The sequence below is a fragment of the Carettochelys insculpta genome, chromosome 2 (genome assembly GCF_033958435.1).
Source record: "Carettochelys insculpta isolate YL-2023 chromosome 2, ASM3395843v1, whole genome shotgun sequence".
NCBI classification, from domain to species: Eukaryota; Metazoa; Chordata; order Testudines; family Carettochelyidae; genus Carettochelys; species Carettochelys insculpta.
This window is the reverse complement of record NC_134138.1, coordinates 126856689-126880976: the sequence shown is the minus strand read 5'-3', so window position 1 is coordinate 126880976 and position 24288 is coordinate 126856689. Positions and strand designations below refer to the sequence as shown.

Sequence of the window (24288 nt, the reverse complement as noted above, 5' to 3'; positions counted from 1 at the left end):
CTACTTTCCCCATCTTGATGACAAGAGAGAAATAATCACAGAGACCACTTCACCTTCACCACCATGAAGATGCGTAATGCTGCCCTTCTCTTTTTAGTCCTGTTTCATCCCCGTCTCAGCACAGAATGGCCTACGCACACAGTCTGCAAGGAGAACAATTTGGAAATATATTACAAAAGTTGTGGTGAGATCTTTAATATTCCCTTTAATATTGACAAGGACAATAAAGTTGCTATTGCATACCAGGGAAAGTTCATATTCCAGGTGATGAATGAAAGAGTGAAGTTTCTGGGCAAGCCCTGTTTTTCGAGCTGGCACGTGCTTAGTTGTTTGGGGTTTTTGCTGCATGAAAACCTCCTGCTGAGATCAGAGAGAATGTGGAGAGGAAACAAATAATGTAAATTCTCCAAAGATTAATCAATTAGCTGCCAAAAATAGATGTAATATAGTACAGAAGGGTTGTGCAACTGGGATTTTTATCGTGAGGTGAGACAAAACCCTTTAATCTTTATCATCCTCACCCCTCTTGTGAGACAAAGGCAGGAGGCTGCCATGGCATTTTTCCTAAGGTAAGGTTTGGCTGTGGGGATGCATGTTTTCTCTTCGCCCACTTAGAGGGACAAGAGACCCAGTGTGATAGTAGGATGGGTTTGTGTTGTTGAAAGCTGCTACCATGCTCAGCTTGACTGCAGCATTTCCTGGGGACTGTAGGTTTGTTCTCTAAATCTGATGAAAAGAAAAAGAGCAAACAGCTCTGAAACAGCTGCAAATGGATTCACTGACTAGTGCTTCCTTTTCAAGTTAGTTGCTTTGCTGGCCTTGCACCTCTTCTGTCATACTGATCTGCTTTACTACTGGGACAAAGGGAATTAGATTCACAGACGCCTCATTCATATTATGCACATGATGTGAAAAGAGATTGGTGGCAAATGAGCACCCTTGAGTTTGTTTTTCCAATTCAACCAGACACAAAGGGTTCCCCAGAAGGCTTTCTCTCCCCTGCAGCATTGCACATCCATTCAACATAAAAACAGCAAGTGGCAAGAGGAGTAAATAAATATTTGTAATAAAACCCTTAACCAGCCTGTTCCTATGGGAACAAAATCAGGCTTTGTGTATTATAAATGGACCTAGCATATCAGGAAAAAATTAATTAGACATTGGATGGAAGCTTTGCCATTACGTTTAACAATAATTCCTAGTATGAATTAATTCCCCCATCTCCCTAAAATGTCTGTTATCAAATAGCAAGCTTTACGGAGGCAGTGGGCTAAATTCTGAGTCGCTTTAAATCATGACCAGAATTGCTTGCCAGGAGTATGTCAGTCCCTGATTTCCTCACCCGCCCATCTCAGCTGATGAGCCAAAATGTATTGGTTTAGAGCACACATCGTGACTGCTGTTTCCTCGTATGTGGATACTTTCAAACAGAGTAATTGTTTATATTGAGAACAGCAAATGAGAAAGAACATAATTCAGGTCCTCATCCTGGTCTCACATCCATGAGAATCAGGCATAGCTTTAGAAAACAGAGGAACTGCACAGATGTGAAAGCAGCCTGGGCTGAGTACCTCTAGACTTCGAGCCAGGGGGCAATTTGCATCTCAATAAGACATACCCATGCTAGCCCTTATCACGCTAGCACACTAAAAATAAAATATAGCTGCAGTGGCATGGGTAGCAGGAGCTAGCCACTTGGGGTCCTTATTTAGGGTCTCAGACAAGTGCATACCAAGAGAGCTAGCCCCTCCCACTTGTCGCACTGCCATGGCTTGTCCAATCATAACAAGTGCAAGGATGTCCCCTTGTGCTGGAATTTATACTGCCAGCTGAGAGTGTGGACACACCCTAGGTTAGATTCAACACATATGGGCCTGATTCTCCTCTCACTGAACCTGAAGAAAACCAGCACTAACACCTGTGAAAGCAACAAAATTACCCTGATAAGAGACTGGTACTGGTGAAAGGAGAACTGGGCCTTGTGGTTCCACTAACTGGAGCTGATTAAATAGAGCTCACCTTCCTGAAGCTCCTTCCAATGCCAAAAGCAATCAAGAATAACACTGAGGAGCAACTGATGGATGTGTCAGGAGCCTAGAGAGATTGATTTTGCATTTACTAGAATGTGGAACAATGACAGATGGTGTTTAGCAGGATTTCTGAAGTGAAAAAGGACAGCTTTTGTGGATCTCAAGTGGTTTGGCCTTCCCTGGCAACCTATGAAATAAGACAGAAGGAATTCTGAAAAAATTAAATGCCTTAACATTCTCAAACGTCTCTATCACCTACAATATATATGCAGTGCCTACAGGAACATAAGCCATGGATGAGATCCAAGGTCCATTAGGGTTTGGATCCTGTCTTTAACAGTGGCCAGTACCAGATGCTTCAGGAGAAGCTATAAGCATGCTGCAAGAGGTAGATGTGGGATAATTTGATCCCCCTATTACAGCCCATCCCGATCTCCAATAGTTTGAGACTGGCAGGCTCACTGACCGGAATTCAGGGCCCCAGCACAGAAATCAGTGGGTCCTTTGTCCCCCTCCCTCAGCTAGGGCCACCACACTCCTGGCTGGAGAAACCCAAAGCGCCCCTTTCCCCCCCGCCCCCAGAAGAGCTCTGGGCTGGCCTCAGCCTCATTCCCTCCCTCCCTTCCTTCCTTTCTCCAGACTCAATCTGATTGAAAGATTATTTTGATATGCCCCATGCTGATCCTGGGGTCCTATAACCCCACCCCAGAACCTGCATAGTACATATTACTTATTACAAGCATCTTCCAATCAAAAGACACTTTTTGGCGGAGCTACTATGACAGCGTCCATAACCCTTGGACCCTTTTAAATTGTCTGGCCCCTGGCCAATTGCACCCCACCCCCAGTGCCCCATTGATGGGTCTGGAGACTGGCATACACCCTGAAGCCCAGCAGTTTAATTCCCCTTCCCCAATTTTTGTCATTCATTGCATATGAAAAGTAGGAAGAACTCAAAGTTATCAAATGTAAAGCTGCACCATCAGTTTAATTACTTGTTTATTACTGTGTCGTCTGCCTGGGTGGCTGCTTGGTAAAGCTTTTCAGGAAAATCCAGCTGGAAACATCATAATATTTTAAATGCTTTGACTAAGTGCCTGAGTGAAATGACAACTTGACAAAGTGACTGAAAGCTTCTGTCACTTAATCAAGTGGTTTGTTGGACAGACTAGGACAAATTCTCTCTCCAGTTCCATGGGGGTGGGCACATCAGAGTTAAGACCATCCCTGATGAGAACTTCATGTCAGGGGACTTGGATTAATTTAGTTTAGTGACTATAACATCAGTCTAGTGCAGTGCTTCCCTGTAACCTGATTCAGGTGCCGCCCAGCTGATAAGCAGAGTTCCCATAGCCACCCACAGTAAGCAGGATGTGTTTCTATTGGTGGTGCACATCCACATATGTGTTGGTGCACATAACGTTTATTCTGCCCATGGATTGAAGAATTAGGGGAATAATGGAGAGTAACTAACACACCCTCATTGGGGTCAGCATGTTTGTCTTTTTGTACAGCACCTAGCAGAGTGAGGTCCTAGTCAATTACAGAGTTGCACAGGGGCTACAAAATTACAACGATACAATAATATCATTTTTATTGCTTGTATCTGCCTTGTGAATGGAACATTAACTACATTTTTGTTCTTGGTCCCCTATGCATTTATACCTGGATATTAAATGATATTTTGTTTACAAAAGGGATCACATCCAGAAAGAACAGAGATTCTAAGAATCTGACTGCCAGGCAGACAAATAGTCAAGTGACTCTTGCATTGCTAACATGATTTTGCTGACTAAGTGAAAAAGAGGAAGCGTAACAGGAGAGTTTTATCTGGAGATATGAAAGGAATCTGCAACATAAAAGTTTGACTCTGATTCCTTTGTACTTCAGAGTGCCTTCTACTATAATAATGCTCCTGATCTCTTCAGTTTGTATTTTAAAAAGAAATTCTCTGGGGGAAGGAAGGAGAGTATAATGTAGTTAAGTCCCCCAAGCAGATTTCAGTGCTCTTCAAGTATCACGGGCCTACTTTGAAAGTGCACGCAAACAAAGCTGATGGAGGGTAACTCTGAGACACCCACAAGTGACTTCTTTTAATGGGTTTATATAACTAATTGTATTAGATTATGTTAATTAGCTGTCTCAGGCATTAAAAAGACACCCTTCTCCAAGAGGACACCAGGCTTTGCTGCTGTAGGTATCTGAGAAAGGAAGTAAAGTATTTTCCAGGTGCTTTTAGAACATAGTTTCTTGAAGAGTCTTATGGTTAGCCAGTGTTTGTACAACCATCATATGTTGGCATTGACATTTATAGACAAGTAGTTTCAGCTGATTGACCAGACCACCTGAAGTGATTAAATAAAGTCCAGAAGTCTCTTGATTATCTTATGTGATTGACCTCACAGAGCCTACTCCCTAAAACTGAAAATGTCTAGTAGTCAATTATTTTTTTGTCAAGGTCCAAATTTCTTGGTCAAGGAATAATCAAAATCCAGACTGTAGCAAAAGATAATAATAAAAATAAATAAGTAATTTAAAAGATTTCAGAGTTTGTTCAAAAACATCTGGTGATCCAGATTTGGCCCATGGCTTGTCTATTGACTACCATCTGGCCCAACTTACTTTCTGGCTAGCAGAAAGAGTGTTTACATGAGAAGCTGATGTCACACATCAAATCTGTATTTTTAAGTTAATTCTTTTCAAGTCAACTCAGGCCCTATGTTCTTGAACTGAAATTTCAGGAGAAGGGGAAACAAAGATTATATACAATCTTAAATTCGATAATCAAAATAGTCAAGTGGGCACACTTTATTTGCAGCACTCAGCTGACTGTCTGTAGGTATATTACCGAAGCACCACCTTATTTAGGAATAGGGACAACCATTAGCTTTAGTTAGGAAGAGAACCTATTGCTCTGTTATACATGATGTGTAAACTACTATGGAGGACTTGAATTGAAAACATTGGCAGTCAGGGCTTCTGGGCTCTATTTTTACGTAGTAAGTCTGCTGTCTATGTTTAAGTGGAAGTTGGAACAAAGTATGCTTTTGGGGTGAATCTACACTTACCGGTCAATCGACGTGGGCAGATCGATCATCCGGAGTTTGATTGTGCTGTGAATGTTAAGACGTGGTAAAATCTACTGCTTGGGGCTCAGCCATTGACCCCTGGATTACACTAGGTAAGATCCATTTTGATACATTGATTCTAGCTACACTAATGGCATCGCTAGAATTGTGTATCGGAAATCGATTTTCTACGCTAGTGTAGATCTAGCCTGTGTAATGCCACTGTGGCCTTCAACCCTTTACATAGGAACATGCCAAACTTCAGGCCCACAGATTTCTACATGAGTAAGCTTAGTCCCCTGCTCTGCCCTAAGAAGTTGCACTTTTATATCCTTTGTTATCAGTTTTCACTGGATTAGTCACAAATGGAAGTACACTCTCAGATAACGCCGCATTCCTTTAATGCCCTTGGGACAGACTCTGCTCTGAAAGGGTACAAAATTGCAACCTCTTAGGGCAGAGTAGTGAACAAAAGCACATTCTTCTGGAAAGACATCTGCCTGAAGTTTGGCGTATTACTAGCTACATCTACACTACAGTGATCTGTTGAAAGAAGTGACTTCCGACAAAACCTCTGCCAACAGATCGTGCCCTCATGCAAAAGCAGAGTGCAAAAGAGATCCACTCTGTCAGAGGGCAGCTGGACTGCCCGGCCCTCTCTTGACAGAAGAGCCAACCGGATGCACAGCAAACAGGGCTGCCCAGTGACCTGGAAGACCTGTCTGTTGACACAGCTTTTTGGTTGGTAGATTCTGTTGAGAAAGGCTTTTATGGGGGAGGGGCAGAAGACTGTTGACTGTCGACAGAAGCTCCGAGTTCTGTCAAGACTCCGCCTACAGAAAGTATTTTTAGTGGTGACGCTTTGCGGGTTTTGTCAACAACTAGTGTAGACATAGCCGCTGCGTGAAAGGCTGGGAAGCACAGGAGTTACAAGTAAGTTGATGGACTTCAGTTGTAGTCAATAGAGTTATTCTGGTATAACTGAAGTCGTGGCTGGGCCCACTGTGCCACAAAGAGTTATAATGATTTTCCTCACACTAAAACCTACTTCACTGGTATCTTTTCAATGATGAGAAACCAGTCACAGAGTTTGGCATATAGGATAGCTTGCAACCACTCCACCACTCAATCAATCACCCCCGCCCCCTTTTTTATTTTAAGCTATCCATGCACTTCTAAATGCCTTCACTCCTAGGGCAGGCCTACACTAGAAAATAAGGCTGACTTAGTTAAGTTGCTCAGTGTCGTGATGTAGTTAAGCCAAACTAAACGCCTGTGCAGATGGGGTAGTTTGACCAAAGAATTGTGCCTCACTATTAGCTCTTAGAGAGGCAGATTTACTACGACAGTAGCAAACCAATGGAGTCAGTGTCTACAGAACAGAGGTGCAACTGCAGCACTGGAGCTGTGTTGCTGTAGTATTTATAGTGTAACCATGCTGTCAGCAGAATCCTTGTCTGCTACTCTCCCCATCCCCCAAAGGCCTTTGCCACGTAAATTGAAAAGCGTCTTGCAGACCAAACATACTGCTCTGTGGGACACTTGACAATGCCCTGAGCTGTCAGATATGAAGCAGATCTGTAAAGCATGGCATCGTACTTTATAAACCCAGAATAACCATATCTGATCACTCAATAGTACCATGCTAACAGGTTGTCTTCTTGATTAATCTTGACTGCAACTTTGTTTTTATAGAACAACAATTTCTGCTTTTCTCAACACCCCAGGTAGAACTGGATGGCTGGTCTCTCTCCCTTGCTGCATACACTATTTGTACAGGAACTCTCTTTTTAGTTAAAGGAAATAAGCATGCTAGGAGCTTTAGCTCTTCGGGAGAAGTTAGCCGGCAGGGGGGCGGGTGGGGGGGAGGTGGAAAGATTGTTTCTTGCTTCTACATGGTAAATATTAAATCATGTGCTTGATAAAAGAAAGATCTCTAGCCTTTACTTATTGTTTTATGGCAGTTGGATTGAGCCAGATGCTTCATATTTATTTATTTACTTACTTATCTCAAGCACTCCCCTGCAAATTGCCATTGTTCCTGAATTATTCAAAGCCACATGAAACCAGTTCCGCACTGGTCTTTTCTTGCATGGATTCCTGATGGACAACAATCAAAGAACTAGAGTTTCCCTTGAAAATGTTTTCATTTGCTTTACCCAAAATAGGTTGTGTGACAATTTGAATGCCCATCTGGTCCATGATCCACAGAGAAATGTCTGATCACATGGTGTCAGCCCTTCTTCCTCGTTTCAAGCTGTTGTATCACATTAAAAGATTGTATTTGCAGCTAACTCCTTTCCCATGTAGGCAATTGTTATTACGGCCACAGGGCTGTTAAGGAATCTCACACAGCTGGGGAAGTAGTCCACAAGGCAATCAGTATGAAGATATGGGGCCCTCTATGAAAAAGCATGGGACCAGCCAGATATAATTAAGTAATCTCAAAATAGTGTTATAAATTATAATTACAGGATACACTGCATCAAGAAAAACTGTAAGGAGCCTGAGGTTTTGTCAATTATTAACACATGCAGAATTAGAATATTTTATGGAGGACAAGTTAACTATGAAATAGGTGAGCCAAAGAAATGCCAAATACCTAGCAAGACCTTGAGATTAGCTCTCTTTGTTGTATAAAGTGGAGGCCATCAAAGTTTACCCATGCCGCTATAACATTAAACATCTAGAACTGAACAACAGTGGTTCATATGCAGTCTCATGGTAAATTTACTGTTTAGGTGTACCACAAGATACATCTTCTAGAAGACCTCCATTCTACCTCATTTAGAGATGTCACACCTATAGGCTCACATCTTCCAGACACCTCTTTAATTATAACAATAGCTGCGCTTTCTAGGTGGGAGGTGGAGTCCCCTAATCAATGTACAATCAGTTTACATGAACTGTCTAAAATAATTCAGAAAAGAACTTCTCTGGGCCCTGATGTTTTCTCATCCAGAAGGAGGATGTGATTTGCAGCTGTGCTACTCCCATTTCACACTGGTACAACTTCACTGACTTCTGTGGGAGTTACAGCTGCATAAAACTGGAGTAACAGAGGTAATCAAGACTGCTTAAAAGAAGATTTTAGTGAGGCTGATCCTGCTAAGCACTAAACATCAACCTCTACTGAATGTTACTTTGTGGAGTCCAGAGAACTTCTTATTAAAGATCTGAAGAACCACCAAAAAATGAATTCCATACACAGTGCTGGCCTTCTTTTCATCTGAAGATAAAAAGACTTCTGTGCAATGATTCAAAGGCAAGGTACCACAGCAGGTCATAGCCGTTTCCTCAAGAGGCACACTGTGCCATTTATAACTTACCGCCCCAGCTCTATACCTAATTTTAACTAATTCTAGGGAAATGGGGTCACATCTGCTATATTGACATGCAGCCAGACACTGTTGTGAGTAATTAGCAATCAAGTCAGGTATACAGTACTCTGAATGGCTATCTAGTCACATGACTTTTTATAGACATCTTTGGTTCTATTTCATACATGAAATTGTGATGATTTGCAAACCACTACAGCAAGCACTGATAGTCAGTGGCACCTTTGAGTAATAGAGGGATACCTTCCAGGTGTTCATTAAACAATACTACTGCAGGTATGTCATGTGAGATTTGTTCTCATCCTCTCTCAAGAGGGAGAAACACCTGGTGTGGAGGGTCTAGTTTTGGAAGGGTGGTTTTGGATTTTTGTTGAATATAAATACACCTCCTGCTGAATGTTTACGTGAGAGAAGAAGAAGTCGAAGGAATGGACCTTGCACTTGGAGCACAAGTTTTGGTTGGTTTGTGATGGTTCTTAGTTTGGCGGGGTAGTTCGTTCCACAGTCTCAAATTATCCCCAAAGAAAGTTCAGCGTCCCGCATCAATGATATTGACATGCATTTGTTACCCTATTTCCACTAGAGATCATTTCAAGCGTGCGCGTGCGTGCACGCACACATGCACTCATTCAGAGCTGTGTGCACAGTTTGTCAGTGGTGCAATCGCCTGTTAGATACCACTATAAATCCCTGTACTCACTCTTGGGAGCGTGGATCACTGAATACAAGGGTGACTGAATACAAATGTAGTATGTCGCATGATTTCCTGTACTTATAAATTGACTATGATTGGGGATGGCAACCTGCAGCTCCAGAGCCACTTGGGGCTCTTTAAGGAGCCATTTGCAGCGCTGGACGCTGCCGCAACTGACTCCTCTGTGGCCCCCTGCCCTGCTGTCTCTGAAACAGTAGAACTAAATTTAATTGGTTTAACGGCTGGCAGTATAATGGGAGGGATAGACCCATTAAACCAACTGAATTTAGTTCCATTATTTCTGCAGCAGCAGGGCAGGGAGCCGGAGAGCCTCCCTCTCACAAAGTAGCCACTGCACATGCAATGGGGGCAGGAGAAGGGGAGCCAACGGCTATCCAGAAGGGAAACCAGATGGGTTCTCTGGTTCCTGGGTCATTCTCGCCTTTTATTGGCTGCAACTGGCCTTTCACATTGCCATAGGGCAGCCAATGACATCGGGCCGTCAGGACTAAAGTCAGCGGAGCAGCAATGGCTAAGGTAGGTTCATGCACCATGTTGGGTCAGGTAACAGGAGGAGCTAACTTGGGCAAAATTTGTTCAGGAAGGGGTAGGCTGGGACCTTCTTTAGGTGGATGGGTTAGTCCCTGAGGCAGGTTTGGGGCTGAGGTGGGTTAACTCTGAGGAATGGGGTGGGCAGGTTTGGGGCTTAGCTTCTGTTTATTATTGTCCTTACTTATTTGTGGTCTACTTTTTCGGCTCCATATATCAGAGTGTTATTAGGGGGGTCTGAAAAATGCTTTTGACTTTAAAAGGGTTCTGTGGTCAAATAAAATTGGGAAACAATTAGATGGTTAAAACATAGACCACTCTCAGAGCAAGATCAAACTGTGTTTGCTGCAATACCATTTTGTAACCATGTTCCCCTGCCAAAACTACAACTACCTTTCAACGATCTGTGGTTTTTATTCATACTCAACACATTACCGAAAGCAGTGACAACTGCAACCAGAGAAACGCTAGTTTATACATTTAAGCCACTGGCTCCTGATTAGTCCAGAATCCGAGCAGGTGCTGCTTAAACTTTATCACCACTTTGCACCAAATACAGAAGTGAGAGATCCTCTTGCAGAAGCAAAGAGGAAATCAACCCCTGAGAGGGCATAGAAAAAAAATGGGGAGAGAGCCTCATGTGCTTTTGAGAAAAGAGAAGTCTAAATCCCTCTTCCCCAAGAAACAGCTCTTTTCACCTCATTTCAGTGACTTTTGAAACCAAAGTTGCAAAATAAGAAAAGGCCGGGGGCGGGTGGCGGGGGAGAGAAACAATCTCGTCTCCCTTGTTCAACTGTTAAACTGTTCCCTTGGTGCTATCCTTCCTTTTCTAGTCCATTGCACCACTAAATGGACTAGTTTACTGAAATAAAAAATAAAACACAGCTCACTGAAATGAAGCCTTGTGCAAATAGTATTGTCTTTTGGTCTTACTGCTATATGAATTTGGTTATTTTTAAGAGCAGAAAATAAGTTATGGGTAGTCCTTTGGAGAGCTTGCGTGTTTCCCTGGTCCACGGCTGGCTGGTTGTTGTTGTTTCGTAAAGTGCCTATCCCTCTTCCCTTCATCTCCTCTTGCTTTTTCTTGTCCTTCTGTGCATTTGAGTCACTGGACTTCAGTGCCTCTCTCTGCCTTCCACGCTTTCATCCTGGCTGGTCCCCACCCTCTATCCCATGTACAGTTTAAGCCTGCGGGGGAAGAGATCATTGTAAAGACAGCATTCAGACTGGAAGGAAATGCATTGCTGCCAGGCCAAGCCACTCTCAGAGAAAACAATCTTGATTCCACATTCAGAACTGCAGCTGAGAAACTGTCTCTATCGCACCATTTTCATTTCAATACAAGGTTACCATCAAAGCCTAGGCTACGAGTTTCAAAAATAGGAGTCTAAAGTTAGTCTCCAAAGTCTATAGTTAGGTACCTAAGGTTATGTCTACATGGCGGGGACTATGTCAGGATACAAAAGTATCCCAAAATAGCTGCCCACATCTATGCAACACGCCTGTTGTCTCAAAACAGTTTTCAAGATAACTGGGGGGGTGCTATTCCAGCATCCCTGTACACCTCATTGCGCGAGGAGTACAGGGATGCCTCACAATAGGTTATTTTGAGCTTAGGATACTGTGTAGACAGCCTAAATGACCTGATTTTCATTCTCCAGTTAACCACCTGTGGTTTCTAAAATCATCTGAACAAGGTTGTTTTAGTTTATATTTGCAGTTAAACCAGATTCAGCACTGAATCATCTACAATTGTTGCTGATACCCAGTAGCAGAAATGGATAAACTGGCAAAGTCTTAAAGTATTAAATAATTGAACAACTGGCCAGGACCTACTGGTTGGCAAGGAGGAAGGTAGAGGGAAGGAGAGAAGTTGTATTTATGCATGAATCTGGTCAGTTTCATGCTGCCATTCAGTGGTATGCAGCATTGAAACGGAGAAGAATAATGCCAATTTCAGACAGCGGTGACCAGGGCTTGTGGAACCCCCCACTTCCAAGCAGGTGGTAGGATCCAAGGAAGTATATTTAATTTCAGCAGCATCAAATTTCAATGGTGAAAAAACAATACACTGTAAGATTTCAGCTCTAGGGAAAAAATGGCTTTGGGCTTGTTCCCCCCCACCAACCGATTCAGGGTGAAAATTTTTCCAAACACTCAAATTTTTTCAGCAAATTCAGTTTCTCAGGCAGTTCTATTAAACATTACCACAACACAAAAAGAATAAGAAATATTAATTATTTATTATTATTATTATTATTATTATTAGGCACAGGTCACTGTGGTAGAAGGAATGACAGTTCAGGAACACAAAAAAGTGCAGTTGTGCTATTACTGTTGTCTGAGCTGAGTCCTGACTACTATCCCCTGCATGGAATTTTTCTCGGCATTCCCCTTTTGAGTTGTCTCTTCCTACAGCAAGTCCCAGGCACATTCAGGCTGAAAACTAACATGGTTGGAATTAGCAAAATGATGGTGAAACAGGCACAGAACATTCAATCCTTCTGCCATGTGAGGTTGGAGTTTGGGGATTACTTTTGGAAGGATTTCCAAAGAAAATACACGGGACTTGATTTTCATAATGGTGCTATTCTTTTATCAGTATTTTTATGAAGCAGAGTTCTCTTTTATCAGAAAGAAAAGTCAAAAATCAATTGCCTGTTGCCTTTTGACAGATCCCGTGCAAGATTTTGCTCTCAGCATCGACAATTGTGCCAATATCTTAAAGAATAATTTTAACTTCAGAGCTGCAGTGATCTTAAGTAAGTGAAGTGCTGGATTTTGAGTGTTACAAACAAGATAATTCATTGTTCACGTGCCCATGTTAAAGACCGTCAGATGAATAATAACCAACTGTTGTTGATAAACCATAAGAGGGTTTATTACTCTTATGCGAAGGTCCAGGGTCTCAGGAGGTACAGATTTTCTTTGCTGTGCCTCTGACCTGTTCTGTGACCAGAAACAAATCACTTCACCTCCTGGGTCCCTCTCCCACACCCGGTACCTTTTTCCCCCCCTCATACTTTATCAATCTGCTCACACTATAAACCGTTGAGTGGATGGGGGTCCTTTTGGTATTGTCTTTGCTGCAAAGTTAACTCAAGTTGCTCCTCTGGAGTTGCTCTAGCTAAAATAGGGTAGCATAAAGTGGGGGGTGGGGCCCATTAGCAGGGTGTGAAATTTTGTAAGGTGGGGCAGGGTGCAGCATGATCGGATGAGCCCAAGACCCAGCAGACATCTCATTATAACTGTTGAAATATGTTACTGTTTTAATGTATGTGTATTCACATTTATATATCGATTCATGAAGTTTTTACATTCTACAGACTTATTTTCCTACATGTGCCAAAAGGAATTTTTTTCATATGAACATAACCAGAATTTTAGTCAGTTTGGATTACAGTAGACAAGTTGGGGGGCCTCCTAATTGGAGGGATGAAAAGTGGGGCCTGCATAAAAAGTTTGCTCACCCTTGAGTTACAGGGAGAGTAGCCACACTGCGAAAAACCACTTGGATTTCTGTGGCCACACTGGCCCTGTACTCACTCATGTGAGGCATGTCTTTTTGGCAGGGGTCACAAGTGAGACACCCTTGAGGATTATATTACAATCACTGCACAAAATCTGTCCACATCCCCATCTAGTGGGGCTTGAATCCAGTAGCCTCCAAAGGAGGCTACTCTCCATTCACTCCATCTTGTTATCAAACACAAAGGATATTACAGGGCAGTTTCTGTACAACATAGCATTCTATGGATTGAGGAACTCCCAGAAAAACGGGGGCCAAAATAAGAAAATGGGGTCTTTTTAAAATAAACAATAAACTATTTATTCATGGAATAGATTAATTATAAAAATAAATACTAATTGCTTAATTTCCAAACCTCTATCTCCCTGAACTCTTCTTCTGTTTTCTGCACAGGGCACAGCATCACCGAACTCTTTCTGAACCTCAGTCTCAGCATAAATGGGAGGCGTTTACTAAGTTACTCAGAAAAACTTTGTGATCCGAAGAGCCGAAGGTTTTTTTTCTGTGGAAAGAAAAAAGGAGGTAATTTTACCTAGCACACTAAACACTAGATGGGTGCTGAACAGTGAAAGCAGAACAGGCCTCACATTCTGTTTACTTCATCAGAATGTTAATGGATGACAGAACCACAGAAGTAGAGGGACATTTTACTTTTAAAATCTCCTCTGCATGCAGGCTCACCAGCTTGTATTTTAATTGCACAGGGGTCTGAGCACTATATACATCAGACTTCAAGGGGAATTTAGAAGAATAATCTATAATTCAGTGTGCAATGTACCTAAGTAGGATGGGTCCATTTCTACACCCTTCACATTCAAGAGCAGTCCCATTTCTTTTGGCAAGCCTGTTTGTTTGCCTGAGGATTGGTTCCTGATTTTGCAAAAGTGTAAGCTAATGAACAAGATAACTTGAGATGTGCTTCCTATTTAAAAATAAGTCGTGTTTCCTGTTTGCTAATCCAGTACTTGACTTTCACAAAAGTAGTGCCTGAGTAAGAATTAGGGACTGTAAGATTTGTACCGTGACATATTTTAGTACTGTCTAAGGTGTTTCGTTTTGTTTAAGGATCTCTCAGAATAATAAATTCTTACTCCTCCTGATGTCATGCTCATCTCTTCTGGCTGTTCTGACAAGAAAGGCAGGTGGGGAGCAATTTCTCAGGAGCTGAGAGAGTGGCAGTTTAGTAAGTTAGTTTTGATAGCTCTTTTCCTCCATCACGACTATGATAATTCATTTGCTGTAGGGCTATGGGTCTGGTGACCCCACACTGCCCTGTTAACAAGATGGCCTCGGGGGAATTGCTAAGGCATTTCACACAACACAGAGATATCAAAACAAATAATAGAGAAATGCTGCACAAGCAACCAATTATGTAAATTCTGCAAGCTAGCTAGATGAAAAATTAAATCCAGAGGCTCTCTCAATAGCATATTGAATTAAAGAAAAAAATAAGGCACCTGCAGACCTACTGGACCACTGTGTTAATCTGACAAAGTGCTTAAAAACACTGCAGAAAATGCACTAAGGAGAACTAGACTTGAACCTAAGCCCCACACAAGCTGCTGTTTATAGATCCATGTTGCCAAACCATTGAGGGGGTTGCAGGTCCTTAGCCTTAGCCTGTCAGCAACACCATTTTCGCTCACTGAAGTGCATCATCATAGTAAACAACACCTGATTATTTAAATAAAGCCAGGCATCTTCATTTAAAAGCAGCATTGCGTTAGGCTATGTCTACACAAGAGAGCTTTTCTGGCAAAACTGGGCTTTTGTCAGAAAAGCCTGCGAAGCCTCTACACACAAAATGTGCTTTGTCGGCAGTCTGTCCACAAAACTCAAGCACCTCTGCCAGCAGTGTTATACCTCTCCCTGTTCAGGTATAACGCCTTTCTCAACAGTTTACTCTCGACAAAACAGCCATGTAGATGCTGTGGGGCCCCTTTTGTCGACAGACAGGGCTTCTGTTTCACTGGGCAGCCCTGTTTGCAGAGCTTCTGGTCAGCCATTCTGTCGAGAGAGGGCCGGGCAGTCTGTCTGCTCTCTGTCAAGAGAGAGAATTACTCTTTCAATCAGCTTCTATGTATAGATGCAATCTGTTAATAGAAGTTTTGCTGGAAATCCATTCCAACAGTCACTTCTGTCAACAGACGCTGCTCGTGTACATACAGCCTTAGTGACAGAACCTTATCATGCAGTTATTAATAGAAGCCATGTTGTTTAATAGCCACCTTCATTGGGTGGCCAGCATTTTCCCATGCAATCCAGACAGGGGAGGGGTTAAGTTTGTTAGATCATGGGGCTCCAAACTGGAGATGTAGTATTTTTAGATAGTCAGAGTATGTTTTTACCCTATCCAGTTTGGTCTCCAGCCCTACATGGAGCATCTCGCACAGCTACATTTTAAAGCTACTTCTGTGCCAGGAAAGATAGTGGAGCAAATAATTAAGGAATTCATCTGCAAACGTGGAAGAAAATAAGGTGATAGGTAACAGCCAGCATGGATTCGTAAAGAACAAATCATGCCAGACCAATCCAATAGCTTTTTTGACAAGATAATAAGTCTTGTGGATAAAGGAGAGGTGGTGGATGTGGTATACTTAGACTTCAGTAAGGCATTTGACACTGTCTCATGTGATCTTCTTATCAATAAACTAAGCAAATACAACTTAGATGGGGCCACTATATGGTGGGTGCATAACTGGCTGGACAACCATTCTCAGAGAGTAGTTATTAATAGTTCCCAGTCATGCTGGAAGGACATAACAAGTGGGGTTCTGCAGGGATCTGTTTTGGGGCTGGTTCTACTCAATATCTTCAACAACAATTTAGACACTGGCATAGAGAGTACACTTAAGTTTGCAGATGATACCAAGCTGGGAGGGGTTGCAATTGCTTTGGAGGATGGGATCAGAATTCAAAATGATCTGGACAAACTGGAGAAATGGTCTGAGGTAAGCAGGATGAAGTTTAATAATAACAAACGCAAAAGTACTCCACTTAGGAAGAAACAATAAGCTTCCTACGTATAGAATAGGAAGCGACTGCCTAAGGAGGAGTACTGCAGAAAGGGACTTAGGGGTCATAGTGGACACAAGCTAAATATGAGTCAGTGTCATACTGTTGCAAAAAAAAGCAAACATGATTCTGGGATGTATTAACAGCAGTGTTGTGCGCAAGACATGAGAAATCGTTCTTTTGCTCTACTCAGCACTCATTAGGCCTCAGTTGGAGTTGTGTGTCCAGTTCTGGGCAACAAATTTCAAGAAAGATGTGGAGAAATTGGAAAAGGTCCAGAGAAGAGCAACAAGAATGATTAAAGTTCTAGAGAACATGAGCTATGAGGGAAGACTGAAGGAACTGGGCTTGTTTAGTTTAGAAAAGAGAAGACTTAGAAGCAACATGAGAGCAGTTTTCAAGTACCTCGAAGAGGGTTACAAAGAAGAAGGAGAAAAATTGTTCTCCGTGGCCTCTGGGGATAGGACAAGGAGCAATGGGCTTAAACTGCAGCAAGGGAGGTTTAGATTAGACATTAGGAAAAACTTCCCAACTGTCAGGGTGGTTAAACACTGAAATAAGCTACCTAGGAAGGCTGTAGAATCTCCATTGCTGGAGAGATTTAAGAGCAGGTTAGACAGACACCTATCAGGGATGGTCTAGATGGCGTTTGGTCCTACCAAGAGAGCAGGGACCTGGACTCGATGTTCTCTTGATGTCCCTTCCAGTTCTAGTGTTCTGTGATTCTACACTAACACTTTTGTCATTATAACTTATGCCACGCAAGGATGTGAACAGACATCCTCTGAGCAACACAAATTGCACTGACCAAACTGCTGGTGCAGACAGTGCCATGTCAACTGGAGATGCGCTCCAGCCGACATAGCTACTCCCCTGCTCATGTGGCATGGTTTAATTATGTCAACAAGAGAGCTCACTGCCAGCAGCTTAGTACAGGAGATCTTACTGTGGCCCAGCTATGCTGCTCTAAGGTCTCTAGTGTAGACATGGCCCGGCTATTAAACTTGATAACTGACCTGTGTCAGAATTTGTGCTGTCAGGTCTGAGTAAAGGAAGAGTGAAGACGGTAAAGCGCTCTCTCTCTAGGGCTGAATTTTGTCAATTATGGACCCATTGCACTTTGACCAACATTTGGAAAGCAAATTTTATTTTACCTTTTAATAATTTGGTTGGCCACTGTTGTGAGAACAAAGATTGTAAAGCTTCCTCCCACCCCCACCCCCACCTCCCCCGCTTCAGCCAACCACTGGTTTTACAGTTTGTTGCTTTTATAGATCATGTGGCCATTTTTGAGAGATTCAGGAATACCCTGTACTGAGACAGAGGAGGGTGCAGTGGAAAGGAAATGAGGAGGAGTCAAAGGTGGCAAATATATAGGATTTTTCTTCTATTGTCTTATTTCCAGAACAACCCATTATTGGAACTGTCTTGTCAGAACACATATAGTCAGATGTTTTACCAACATCTTTCTCTTGATTATAGTATGTTACTTATCTTTTTACTTTTATTTGAACAAATTGTATAATGGTCTCAATCAGACTAGCAAAACCGACAAGGGCTCTAAAACATGATTCCAAACCTATGTGTATTTCTGGGAGAGCTAAACCTGTTACACTGTCTTCTGTTACAGAGAAGGCAGAGAGGGGAACTTGCTTGGTGGGGAAAAAAAATCATTGCTGAAGTCTTTGTGGCATTAAAGTTAGAGATGGGCTTCTACTTTGTAGGAAGGAATTTTTCTGATCGTTCATCGTATCCCATACAAGCAAATGGTTCCATAGAGTTAGTATTACTCAAGTGTACTTCATGCAGTTACAAAAAAATCAGAAAACTCACCCACTATGGTAATGTTAGTAGCCAAAACTCACATACCTTACCCATTCAATGCCCAAATACACGCACAGGCTTTGCAGCTGCACAAACTTGCTTTTTTCAGATTTAACACAGGATGCTCAAAGCACACACCCAATTTCTTGCCACCCCCTCAACCAAAAAATCTTAACTCAGACCTTAGTTACATGACCATATACATGTATTGGCTTGTATGTATAATGCATTACACTTGGAGAGTATGAGATGTGAAGTTAAGTAATTCTTTTGAGTGCAATTGGAAATGGACATGTATCCTCAGCCAGTAACTACATCACAAGGCTGGAATCCATCTGGCCTGAACTGCCACATGCTCTTAAGCAAGAAACTCATCCTCTCCACCTCAGTTTCTCCCACGCATAAAATGAGTTAATGATACTCAGACAGTTCCGATATTAATAGCTGCTGACTACTCAGATAAATTCTAATCTAACAGAATTCATGGCTGTTGTGCCATTGAGTTGAATATGTGCAGGCTCCACCTGTAGAAAATTTAATTATGACTGTATTATTACTCTCACAGAAAAAAATAGAGTAAGATTCTATAAAGGTTTAAAGCCCAGAAAAGGAAGAGGTGGATGCAGATGTACTGGGTCCTTTATATAGTACTACAAATGTGAGAGTGTTCAAAGATTTTCAGCCTGGGAAAGAGTTGAGAAAGAGGAGTCTGTTTCATTATATGTGTTTTTGTCAGAAATCAGAGGTGGCTTCACAAGAATGAGTAACTTGAGCAATTCGCAGGAAGTTCTTACTCATTCCATTTCCAACTGTAAATTGCCAGAGACCAGTTCTTGGCCAGGAGAAGGAGTAAATTAGTTTTTATTAGGAAGTAATAGTGCAAAAAAATCACACAAAATAAAAAAGAAAGCCCAAAGTCAGCAGTACCTAGAGACCATTTTATGATGTTCTGCAGAAAACCTCTTTAGTCATGTTAGTTCTTAAGGGTTGAGCATGGAAGATAATGTCTCAAGAACACTGATCTGCACTAATAAAGTTAAAGCCCAGTTATCCGGCACCTGGACAACCAGCACATTCGATTAACCAGCATGCTGCAGGCTGGTTACCTGGCCAGAACTGGCAGAGGAGATCGGCTGTCTGACTGGGGGTCAGCAAAGCCCCAGCTCGAGAATTCAACACATTTTATTATCCGGTATCCCTGGTTCTCTGGGGATGCTGGATAATAAAACTTGTATTATAGATGCTATGATTTAACTAGTATCTTGCACAGATGACAGTCGGTGAACATTTTGACTGGAAAGTTTGCCCTGATTTATGAAGTAATCCCATAAATCATATACATTTTTTCATACTATATATGCTATGTAAAACCAGGAAAGTTCCAAAGAGGCAACATTTTGCATTCAATATGCAAAGCTAAGTGTTGGTCTTATTTGTAACTGCTGCAACTATATTTCATTTGCCCCTGTTTGATAGGTAAATGCCAGGATTTAGGAAGATGTACTGTATGAAGAACCCTGGAATCCCAAACACAAAATGCATTCAGTTTGATTAAGCCTTGGGAGACACTGTTTTGTCTGGTAGCCCCAGCTGGATAGAGTCCACAAAGAGGGAATCACAGTGGCTTGAGGGGCCTGGTTTAAATAACACAGCCACCAAAGTGGCTAGCCCTGGTTAGCTAGAGATTTGGCCAGAAAACTCAGTGGAATTATTGATTCAGAACATCACCTGGGAGCTGAAGATTAAGGATTCTCTCATTTCCTCTCGCAGAGGACCACCTCGTACTGGTGCAGGAAAGAAGTGTTCAGTTCCCAGTCTGTGAAGCAAGACTGATATTCACCTAGCACACAAAGGGGTTTTGGTGCCATCCACTAAGGCCAAAGCATGGTACATTTGGAACAGAACTCAAGGACGTCCCTGACTAAATTCTGGATAGGCTCTCCCAGACTCCCAGAGATTAGTGCTGGTGATGGTGGTTTCTGCCCAGCACACACTTGCTTTAGAAATAGCTCCTAACACTACCACTGCAAGTAAGCGTGTGGCCACAATGCATGGGCAGAACCGCTGAGCCCACTAATAAAGGAAATATATCTACAGCCCAGGATTGCCTTAGTCCAGTTCTGGTGGGATGGTCAAAGTTTGATTTATGGTATAGCAGAAAAATTAGCATTTGCCTTCACTAGCATCCCCACATGTTCCACAGTGCCTAAGTGTACTGTTCAGTAAACATTTAGAAATCCAGCATCTCTGGATGGAAAACACTCAACTGCATGAGCACTCGGCGACTTTCCACCTTAGGCTTTCAGAAACTAGGCCATTCAAAGAGGGCACCCTCAGAGGCTTACCGTATTCATCCACATAGTCTCTCCTGCACTAGGAAGATGGCCCATACCTTTACACTGCTCTTGGGCAAAGGCTACACCGAACACTAAACTCAAAATTATATGCACAATTTGTACTACACAAATTGCGTATCCTATTTCGAATTTATCTCAAGATGGGCTGTGGTAGCTTTTGGCACTGTCCACACCATGCCAAATGTCAAAACACTGATCTATTTTGAGGCATCCTTTTCTTCTCCTTCAGTGAGGTGTACATGGATGCCGAAATAGTGCACCTGTTATTTTGAAAAATATTTTGAAATAACAGGAACATTTCGTAGACACGGAATAGCTATTTCGGTATAGCTCGGTATCCCAAAGTAGCTCTGAAGTGTAGATATAGCCTTAGAGAGCTGCTGTCCATAAAGCTTTTTTAAGTCCTGAATCGGAGGGGTAGCCCTGTTAGTCTGGATCTGTAACAGCAACGAAGGGTCCTGTGGCACCTTATAGAATAACAGAAAAGTTTTGAGCATGAGCTTTCGTGAGCACAGATTCACTTCATCAGATGTGAACATCAGTTCATCAGATTTAAGTCCTGAAGCATTTGTCACTGAGGATTTCAAACTATTGTTAAAAAATCATGCAGACTATCAGCAGCTTGCTTCCTTTGTGCATTGCATAATCATCATGCATTTGTTTTTCAGAACATATCTATTATGAAGGGCCTGTTTCACTGGGAATCCAGGAAATCCCCAAAGTAAGTTCCCTCTGGTAATGTTGAGAAATGTAAATGTTATTTGACTAAAAACAGAATGTGCAGTAATATTGGGTGATTTGTAACTATCCCCATATTGACTGGGTAAAAGTCATCTTATGGCATGATGCAGAGATAAGCTTTTAGAAATCATTCCTAACTGCTTCTTGGAGCAGATAGTTCAGAACCACACCAGCAGGGCCCTGATTAACTCCTAAGTGAAGCCCAGAAGCTGGTCCAAAAAGTAACGGTGACTGAACTGATCAGTAAGACTGATCATAATGTAATTAAATTTAACATTCTTACAGGACGACTAAGACCCAAAAAGCATGCCATGGTAACATTCCACATTGAAAAGATGAGCCACGCAAAAATGAGGACACTGGTTAGCTGGAAATTAAAAGGAGATATCACAATGGTTAAAGTATTTGAGTATTGAGACTCCAAATGAATGTTTACCATCAGCCAGGCCCATGTTTCTGAATCCTGGTGGAGCATGGGAACCCTTAGCCTGTATAACTCACTCCCTATGCCAAGGGAAGCAGTGCCTCCTGGTTATTCTTAGCATAAAGATCACCTATGCTAAGGCCCATTAGCACCATAGGAGGAATGCTTTCTATACCAGTAGCTGCTGCAAGGACCTTAAACTCACTGAAAACTTAGAGAGTCAAGGGTAGGGAAAATGTAGAAGTTGAGAAAGGAGGTGAAAGGAGTATCAACTTAAAAAACACAACCTGTCTCTTTCCCTATCTTCCTTCCCATCTGTCCCTCCCTTCTACTCTCATTGTCCTACTTGCCCCACTCCTTCACTGCTCATCCATTTTATCTTTGGAAGTTGCATACCCCATCCTGAACCAATTTCCTGCTTGAAATCTAGAAACAGGCTCACAGTGCCAGAAATACTGAAAGTGTCCTAGTCTCTCTTTACCTGAAATTAGGATGTCCCCTAAGCCCAGGTCTACAAATCTGGACCTTACATAATTTCTCGTCTACACTGGGCAGAATGTGGATGTGAAATTATTTCCCCGCAGAAGAAAGCATTACGGTTACCAACTGTTTTGCTGAAACCAAATACAAGTTCTGGGTGTCTGTGTCATGAGATTTTACAAATGATGCTTTTCTTAAAATACTCAACACGTTAATGTTTGTGAAAATTCATTTGACGTTCTACCAGTGTAATGTTTGAACAATAAGATTAGAGTGGGATGAATACCGGTCGAAAGAATATTTCTCCCATTTGTGATCAAACAGCAGTTGCAAAGTAAAGAGAAAGCCTTACTAACAAAAGCCAAAGTGCAACTGTTTCAGAACAACCAGGAAAATCTACATGGACCTGAAAGGAATTTTTAAACATGGAAGAGTTTTGTTTCCTTATGGAAGTGTGTACCACTATGTTTTAATTCTGAGTTTTCTGTGCTAAAGGCATTTCGCCTCAAGGGAGTGGGACATTTGGCAAGAAAAATGGGCCACACCTTTTCCTACCACTGAAACATATTTGGACCACAAGAGCTTTCAGGAGGGCCGTAACTATCTTGATGAAAAAAAATTTTAAAAAAAAGAGGACTCTCCTATGAAGAGAGGCAGTTCTGTACTATTTGACTGCTAATCTGATGTTTTGCTTTTGTTTCACACAGGGAAAGTACACAGTTTCAATGAAGCTGTATAATGGAGATCATCTCACTATTGCTTGCGCTAATTTTACCATAAAAAATACATAGTTTTTCCCCATATGAATCAAAGAAGAAAGCACAAAGCACTCATTTAAAACGGCAGGTCACCAAAAGACTGCAAGCTTTATAGCTATGAAACTTAATTATGTTCTACAGCGATATGGAAGGAAATAATTCCACTCAGAGGTTCAAGTGTTATTCTTGTTTATAATCCATTGCCTTCAGAGAGTTACTAGAACCCCTAGAGGTAGTTTATCCTATGACAGTCACTGTACTTCATTTGGATTTGTTTCTATAATATATGGCTTCTTTTTAAATAGAAAGAGTTTTAACCACTCAAAAGCTTTCTAGTTCAGTATCTACAGAACTGAATGAAACAGGCATTGCCCGCTATCTAACTAGCAGAAGGAAAACAGAGCTTGGTGCTTTTTTGGCCTTTTTCCTGGGCTATTGGAGGCAGAGGTCTTGAGGCAGTGGTATGCCTGTTAGAGCTATGGCTTTTGTGACTGACACTTGGCAGAGGGTCCCAACTACAGAACTCTTTCCTACCTGAACTTGGCGCAATGAATAGTAACAGAGAGGTAGCCGTGCTAGTCTCTACTCCAACAAAACAAAGCAGCAGAAATGTAGCACTTTGAAGACTAACAAAATGATTTATTCTGTGATGAGCCTTCGTGGGACAGCTCCACTTCTTCAAATCAATTTCATTTCTCATGCACCTACGGCAAAATTATATATGCCATTATGTGCCAACAATGCCCTGACACTATATGCATTGGACAGACTGGGCAAAACCTCCGCCAAAGAATAAATGGACACAGAGCAGATATCAAGAAACTCAATACACATAAGCTGGTCAGTGAACACTTCAGTGGAGTGGGCCATTCTGTTAAAGACCTGAGAATTTGTGTCCTGAAACACAAAGAATTTAACAACAGATTAAAGCAAGAGATTTGAGAGTCAGAGTACATATTCAAATTCGACACATTACACATTGCATGAACAGAGACATCAATTACCTCACACATTACAAAGACTGTTTCCCTTCCTTTGATGCTTGGAATTACCTCGGACAGGACAATTAACATCCCTCCACGTCTCACCCCCTTCCTTCAATCCTATTTGATTTGTCAGTTTTTATTGCAATCTTTATTTTTGGTCCTTTGTACTTATAAATGTCAACCTGTATTGGAAATTAAATTGATCTGATGACGTGGGTCTGTCCCAAGAAAGCTCATCACTCAATAAATCATTTGTTAGTCTTCAAAGTGCTACATTTCTGCTGCTTTGTTTTGTTGGTGCAATAAATGTGTCTCATTTTACACTCGCTGGACCCAACAGCAGACAGACTTTCTCAGATTTCTATTTTGCTCGATCTGACATGACGGGATTTGGTGCAGCCTTCGTTTAACTCGATGAGAGGCAGGCGAATGTTATACCAGTAGGCTGTGTCTACACAAGCCCCTTCCTTTCGAAAGGGGCATGTTAATGAGCGG

General features: G+C 41.9%; 1 protein-coding gene across 1 annotated transcript; it reads left to right on the top strand.

Annotated features, from left to right (window-relative positions):
* LY86 (lymphocyte antigen 86) lies at nucleotides 1-24288 on the top strand. Its single transcript, XM_074985919.1, has 5 exons — nucleotides 1-184; nucleotides 12355-12441; nucleotides 13602-13730; nucleotides 21073-21125; nucleotides 22757-24288. Exons 1-5 carry the CDS (start codon nucleotides 64-66, stop codon nucleotides 22838-22840), a joined length of 474 nt encoding a protein of 157 aa, XP_074842020.1. The 5' UTR covers nucleotides 1-63; the 3' UTR covers nucleotides 22841-24288.

Excerpts from the sequence above, each read along its gene's own strand:
- LY86 (XM_074985919.1), top strand. The coding sequence starts at position 64 with ATGAAGATGCGTAATGCTGCCCTTCTCTTTTTAGTCCTGTTTCATCCC. Across the intron at positions 12,442-13,601 it reads CAGAGCTGCAGTGATCTTAA|GGCACAGCATCACCGAACTC; the intron begins GTAAGTGAAGTG and ends TTTTCTGCACAG. Across the intron at positions 21,126-22,756 it reads GAATCCAGGAAATCCCCAAA|GGAAAGTACACAGTTTCAAT; the intron begins GTAAGTTCCCTC and ends TGTTTCACACAG.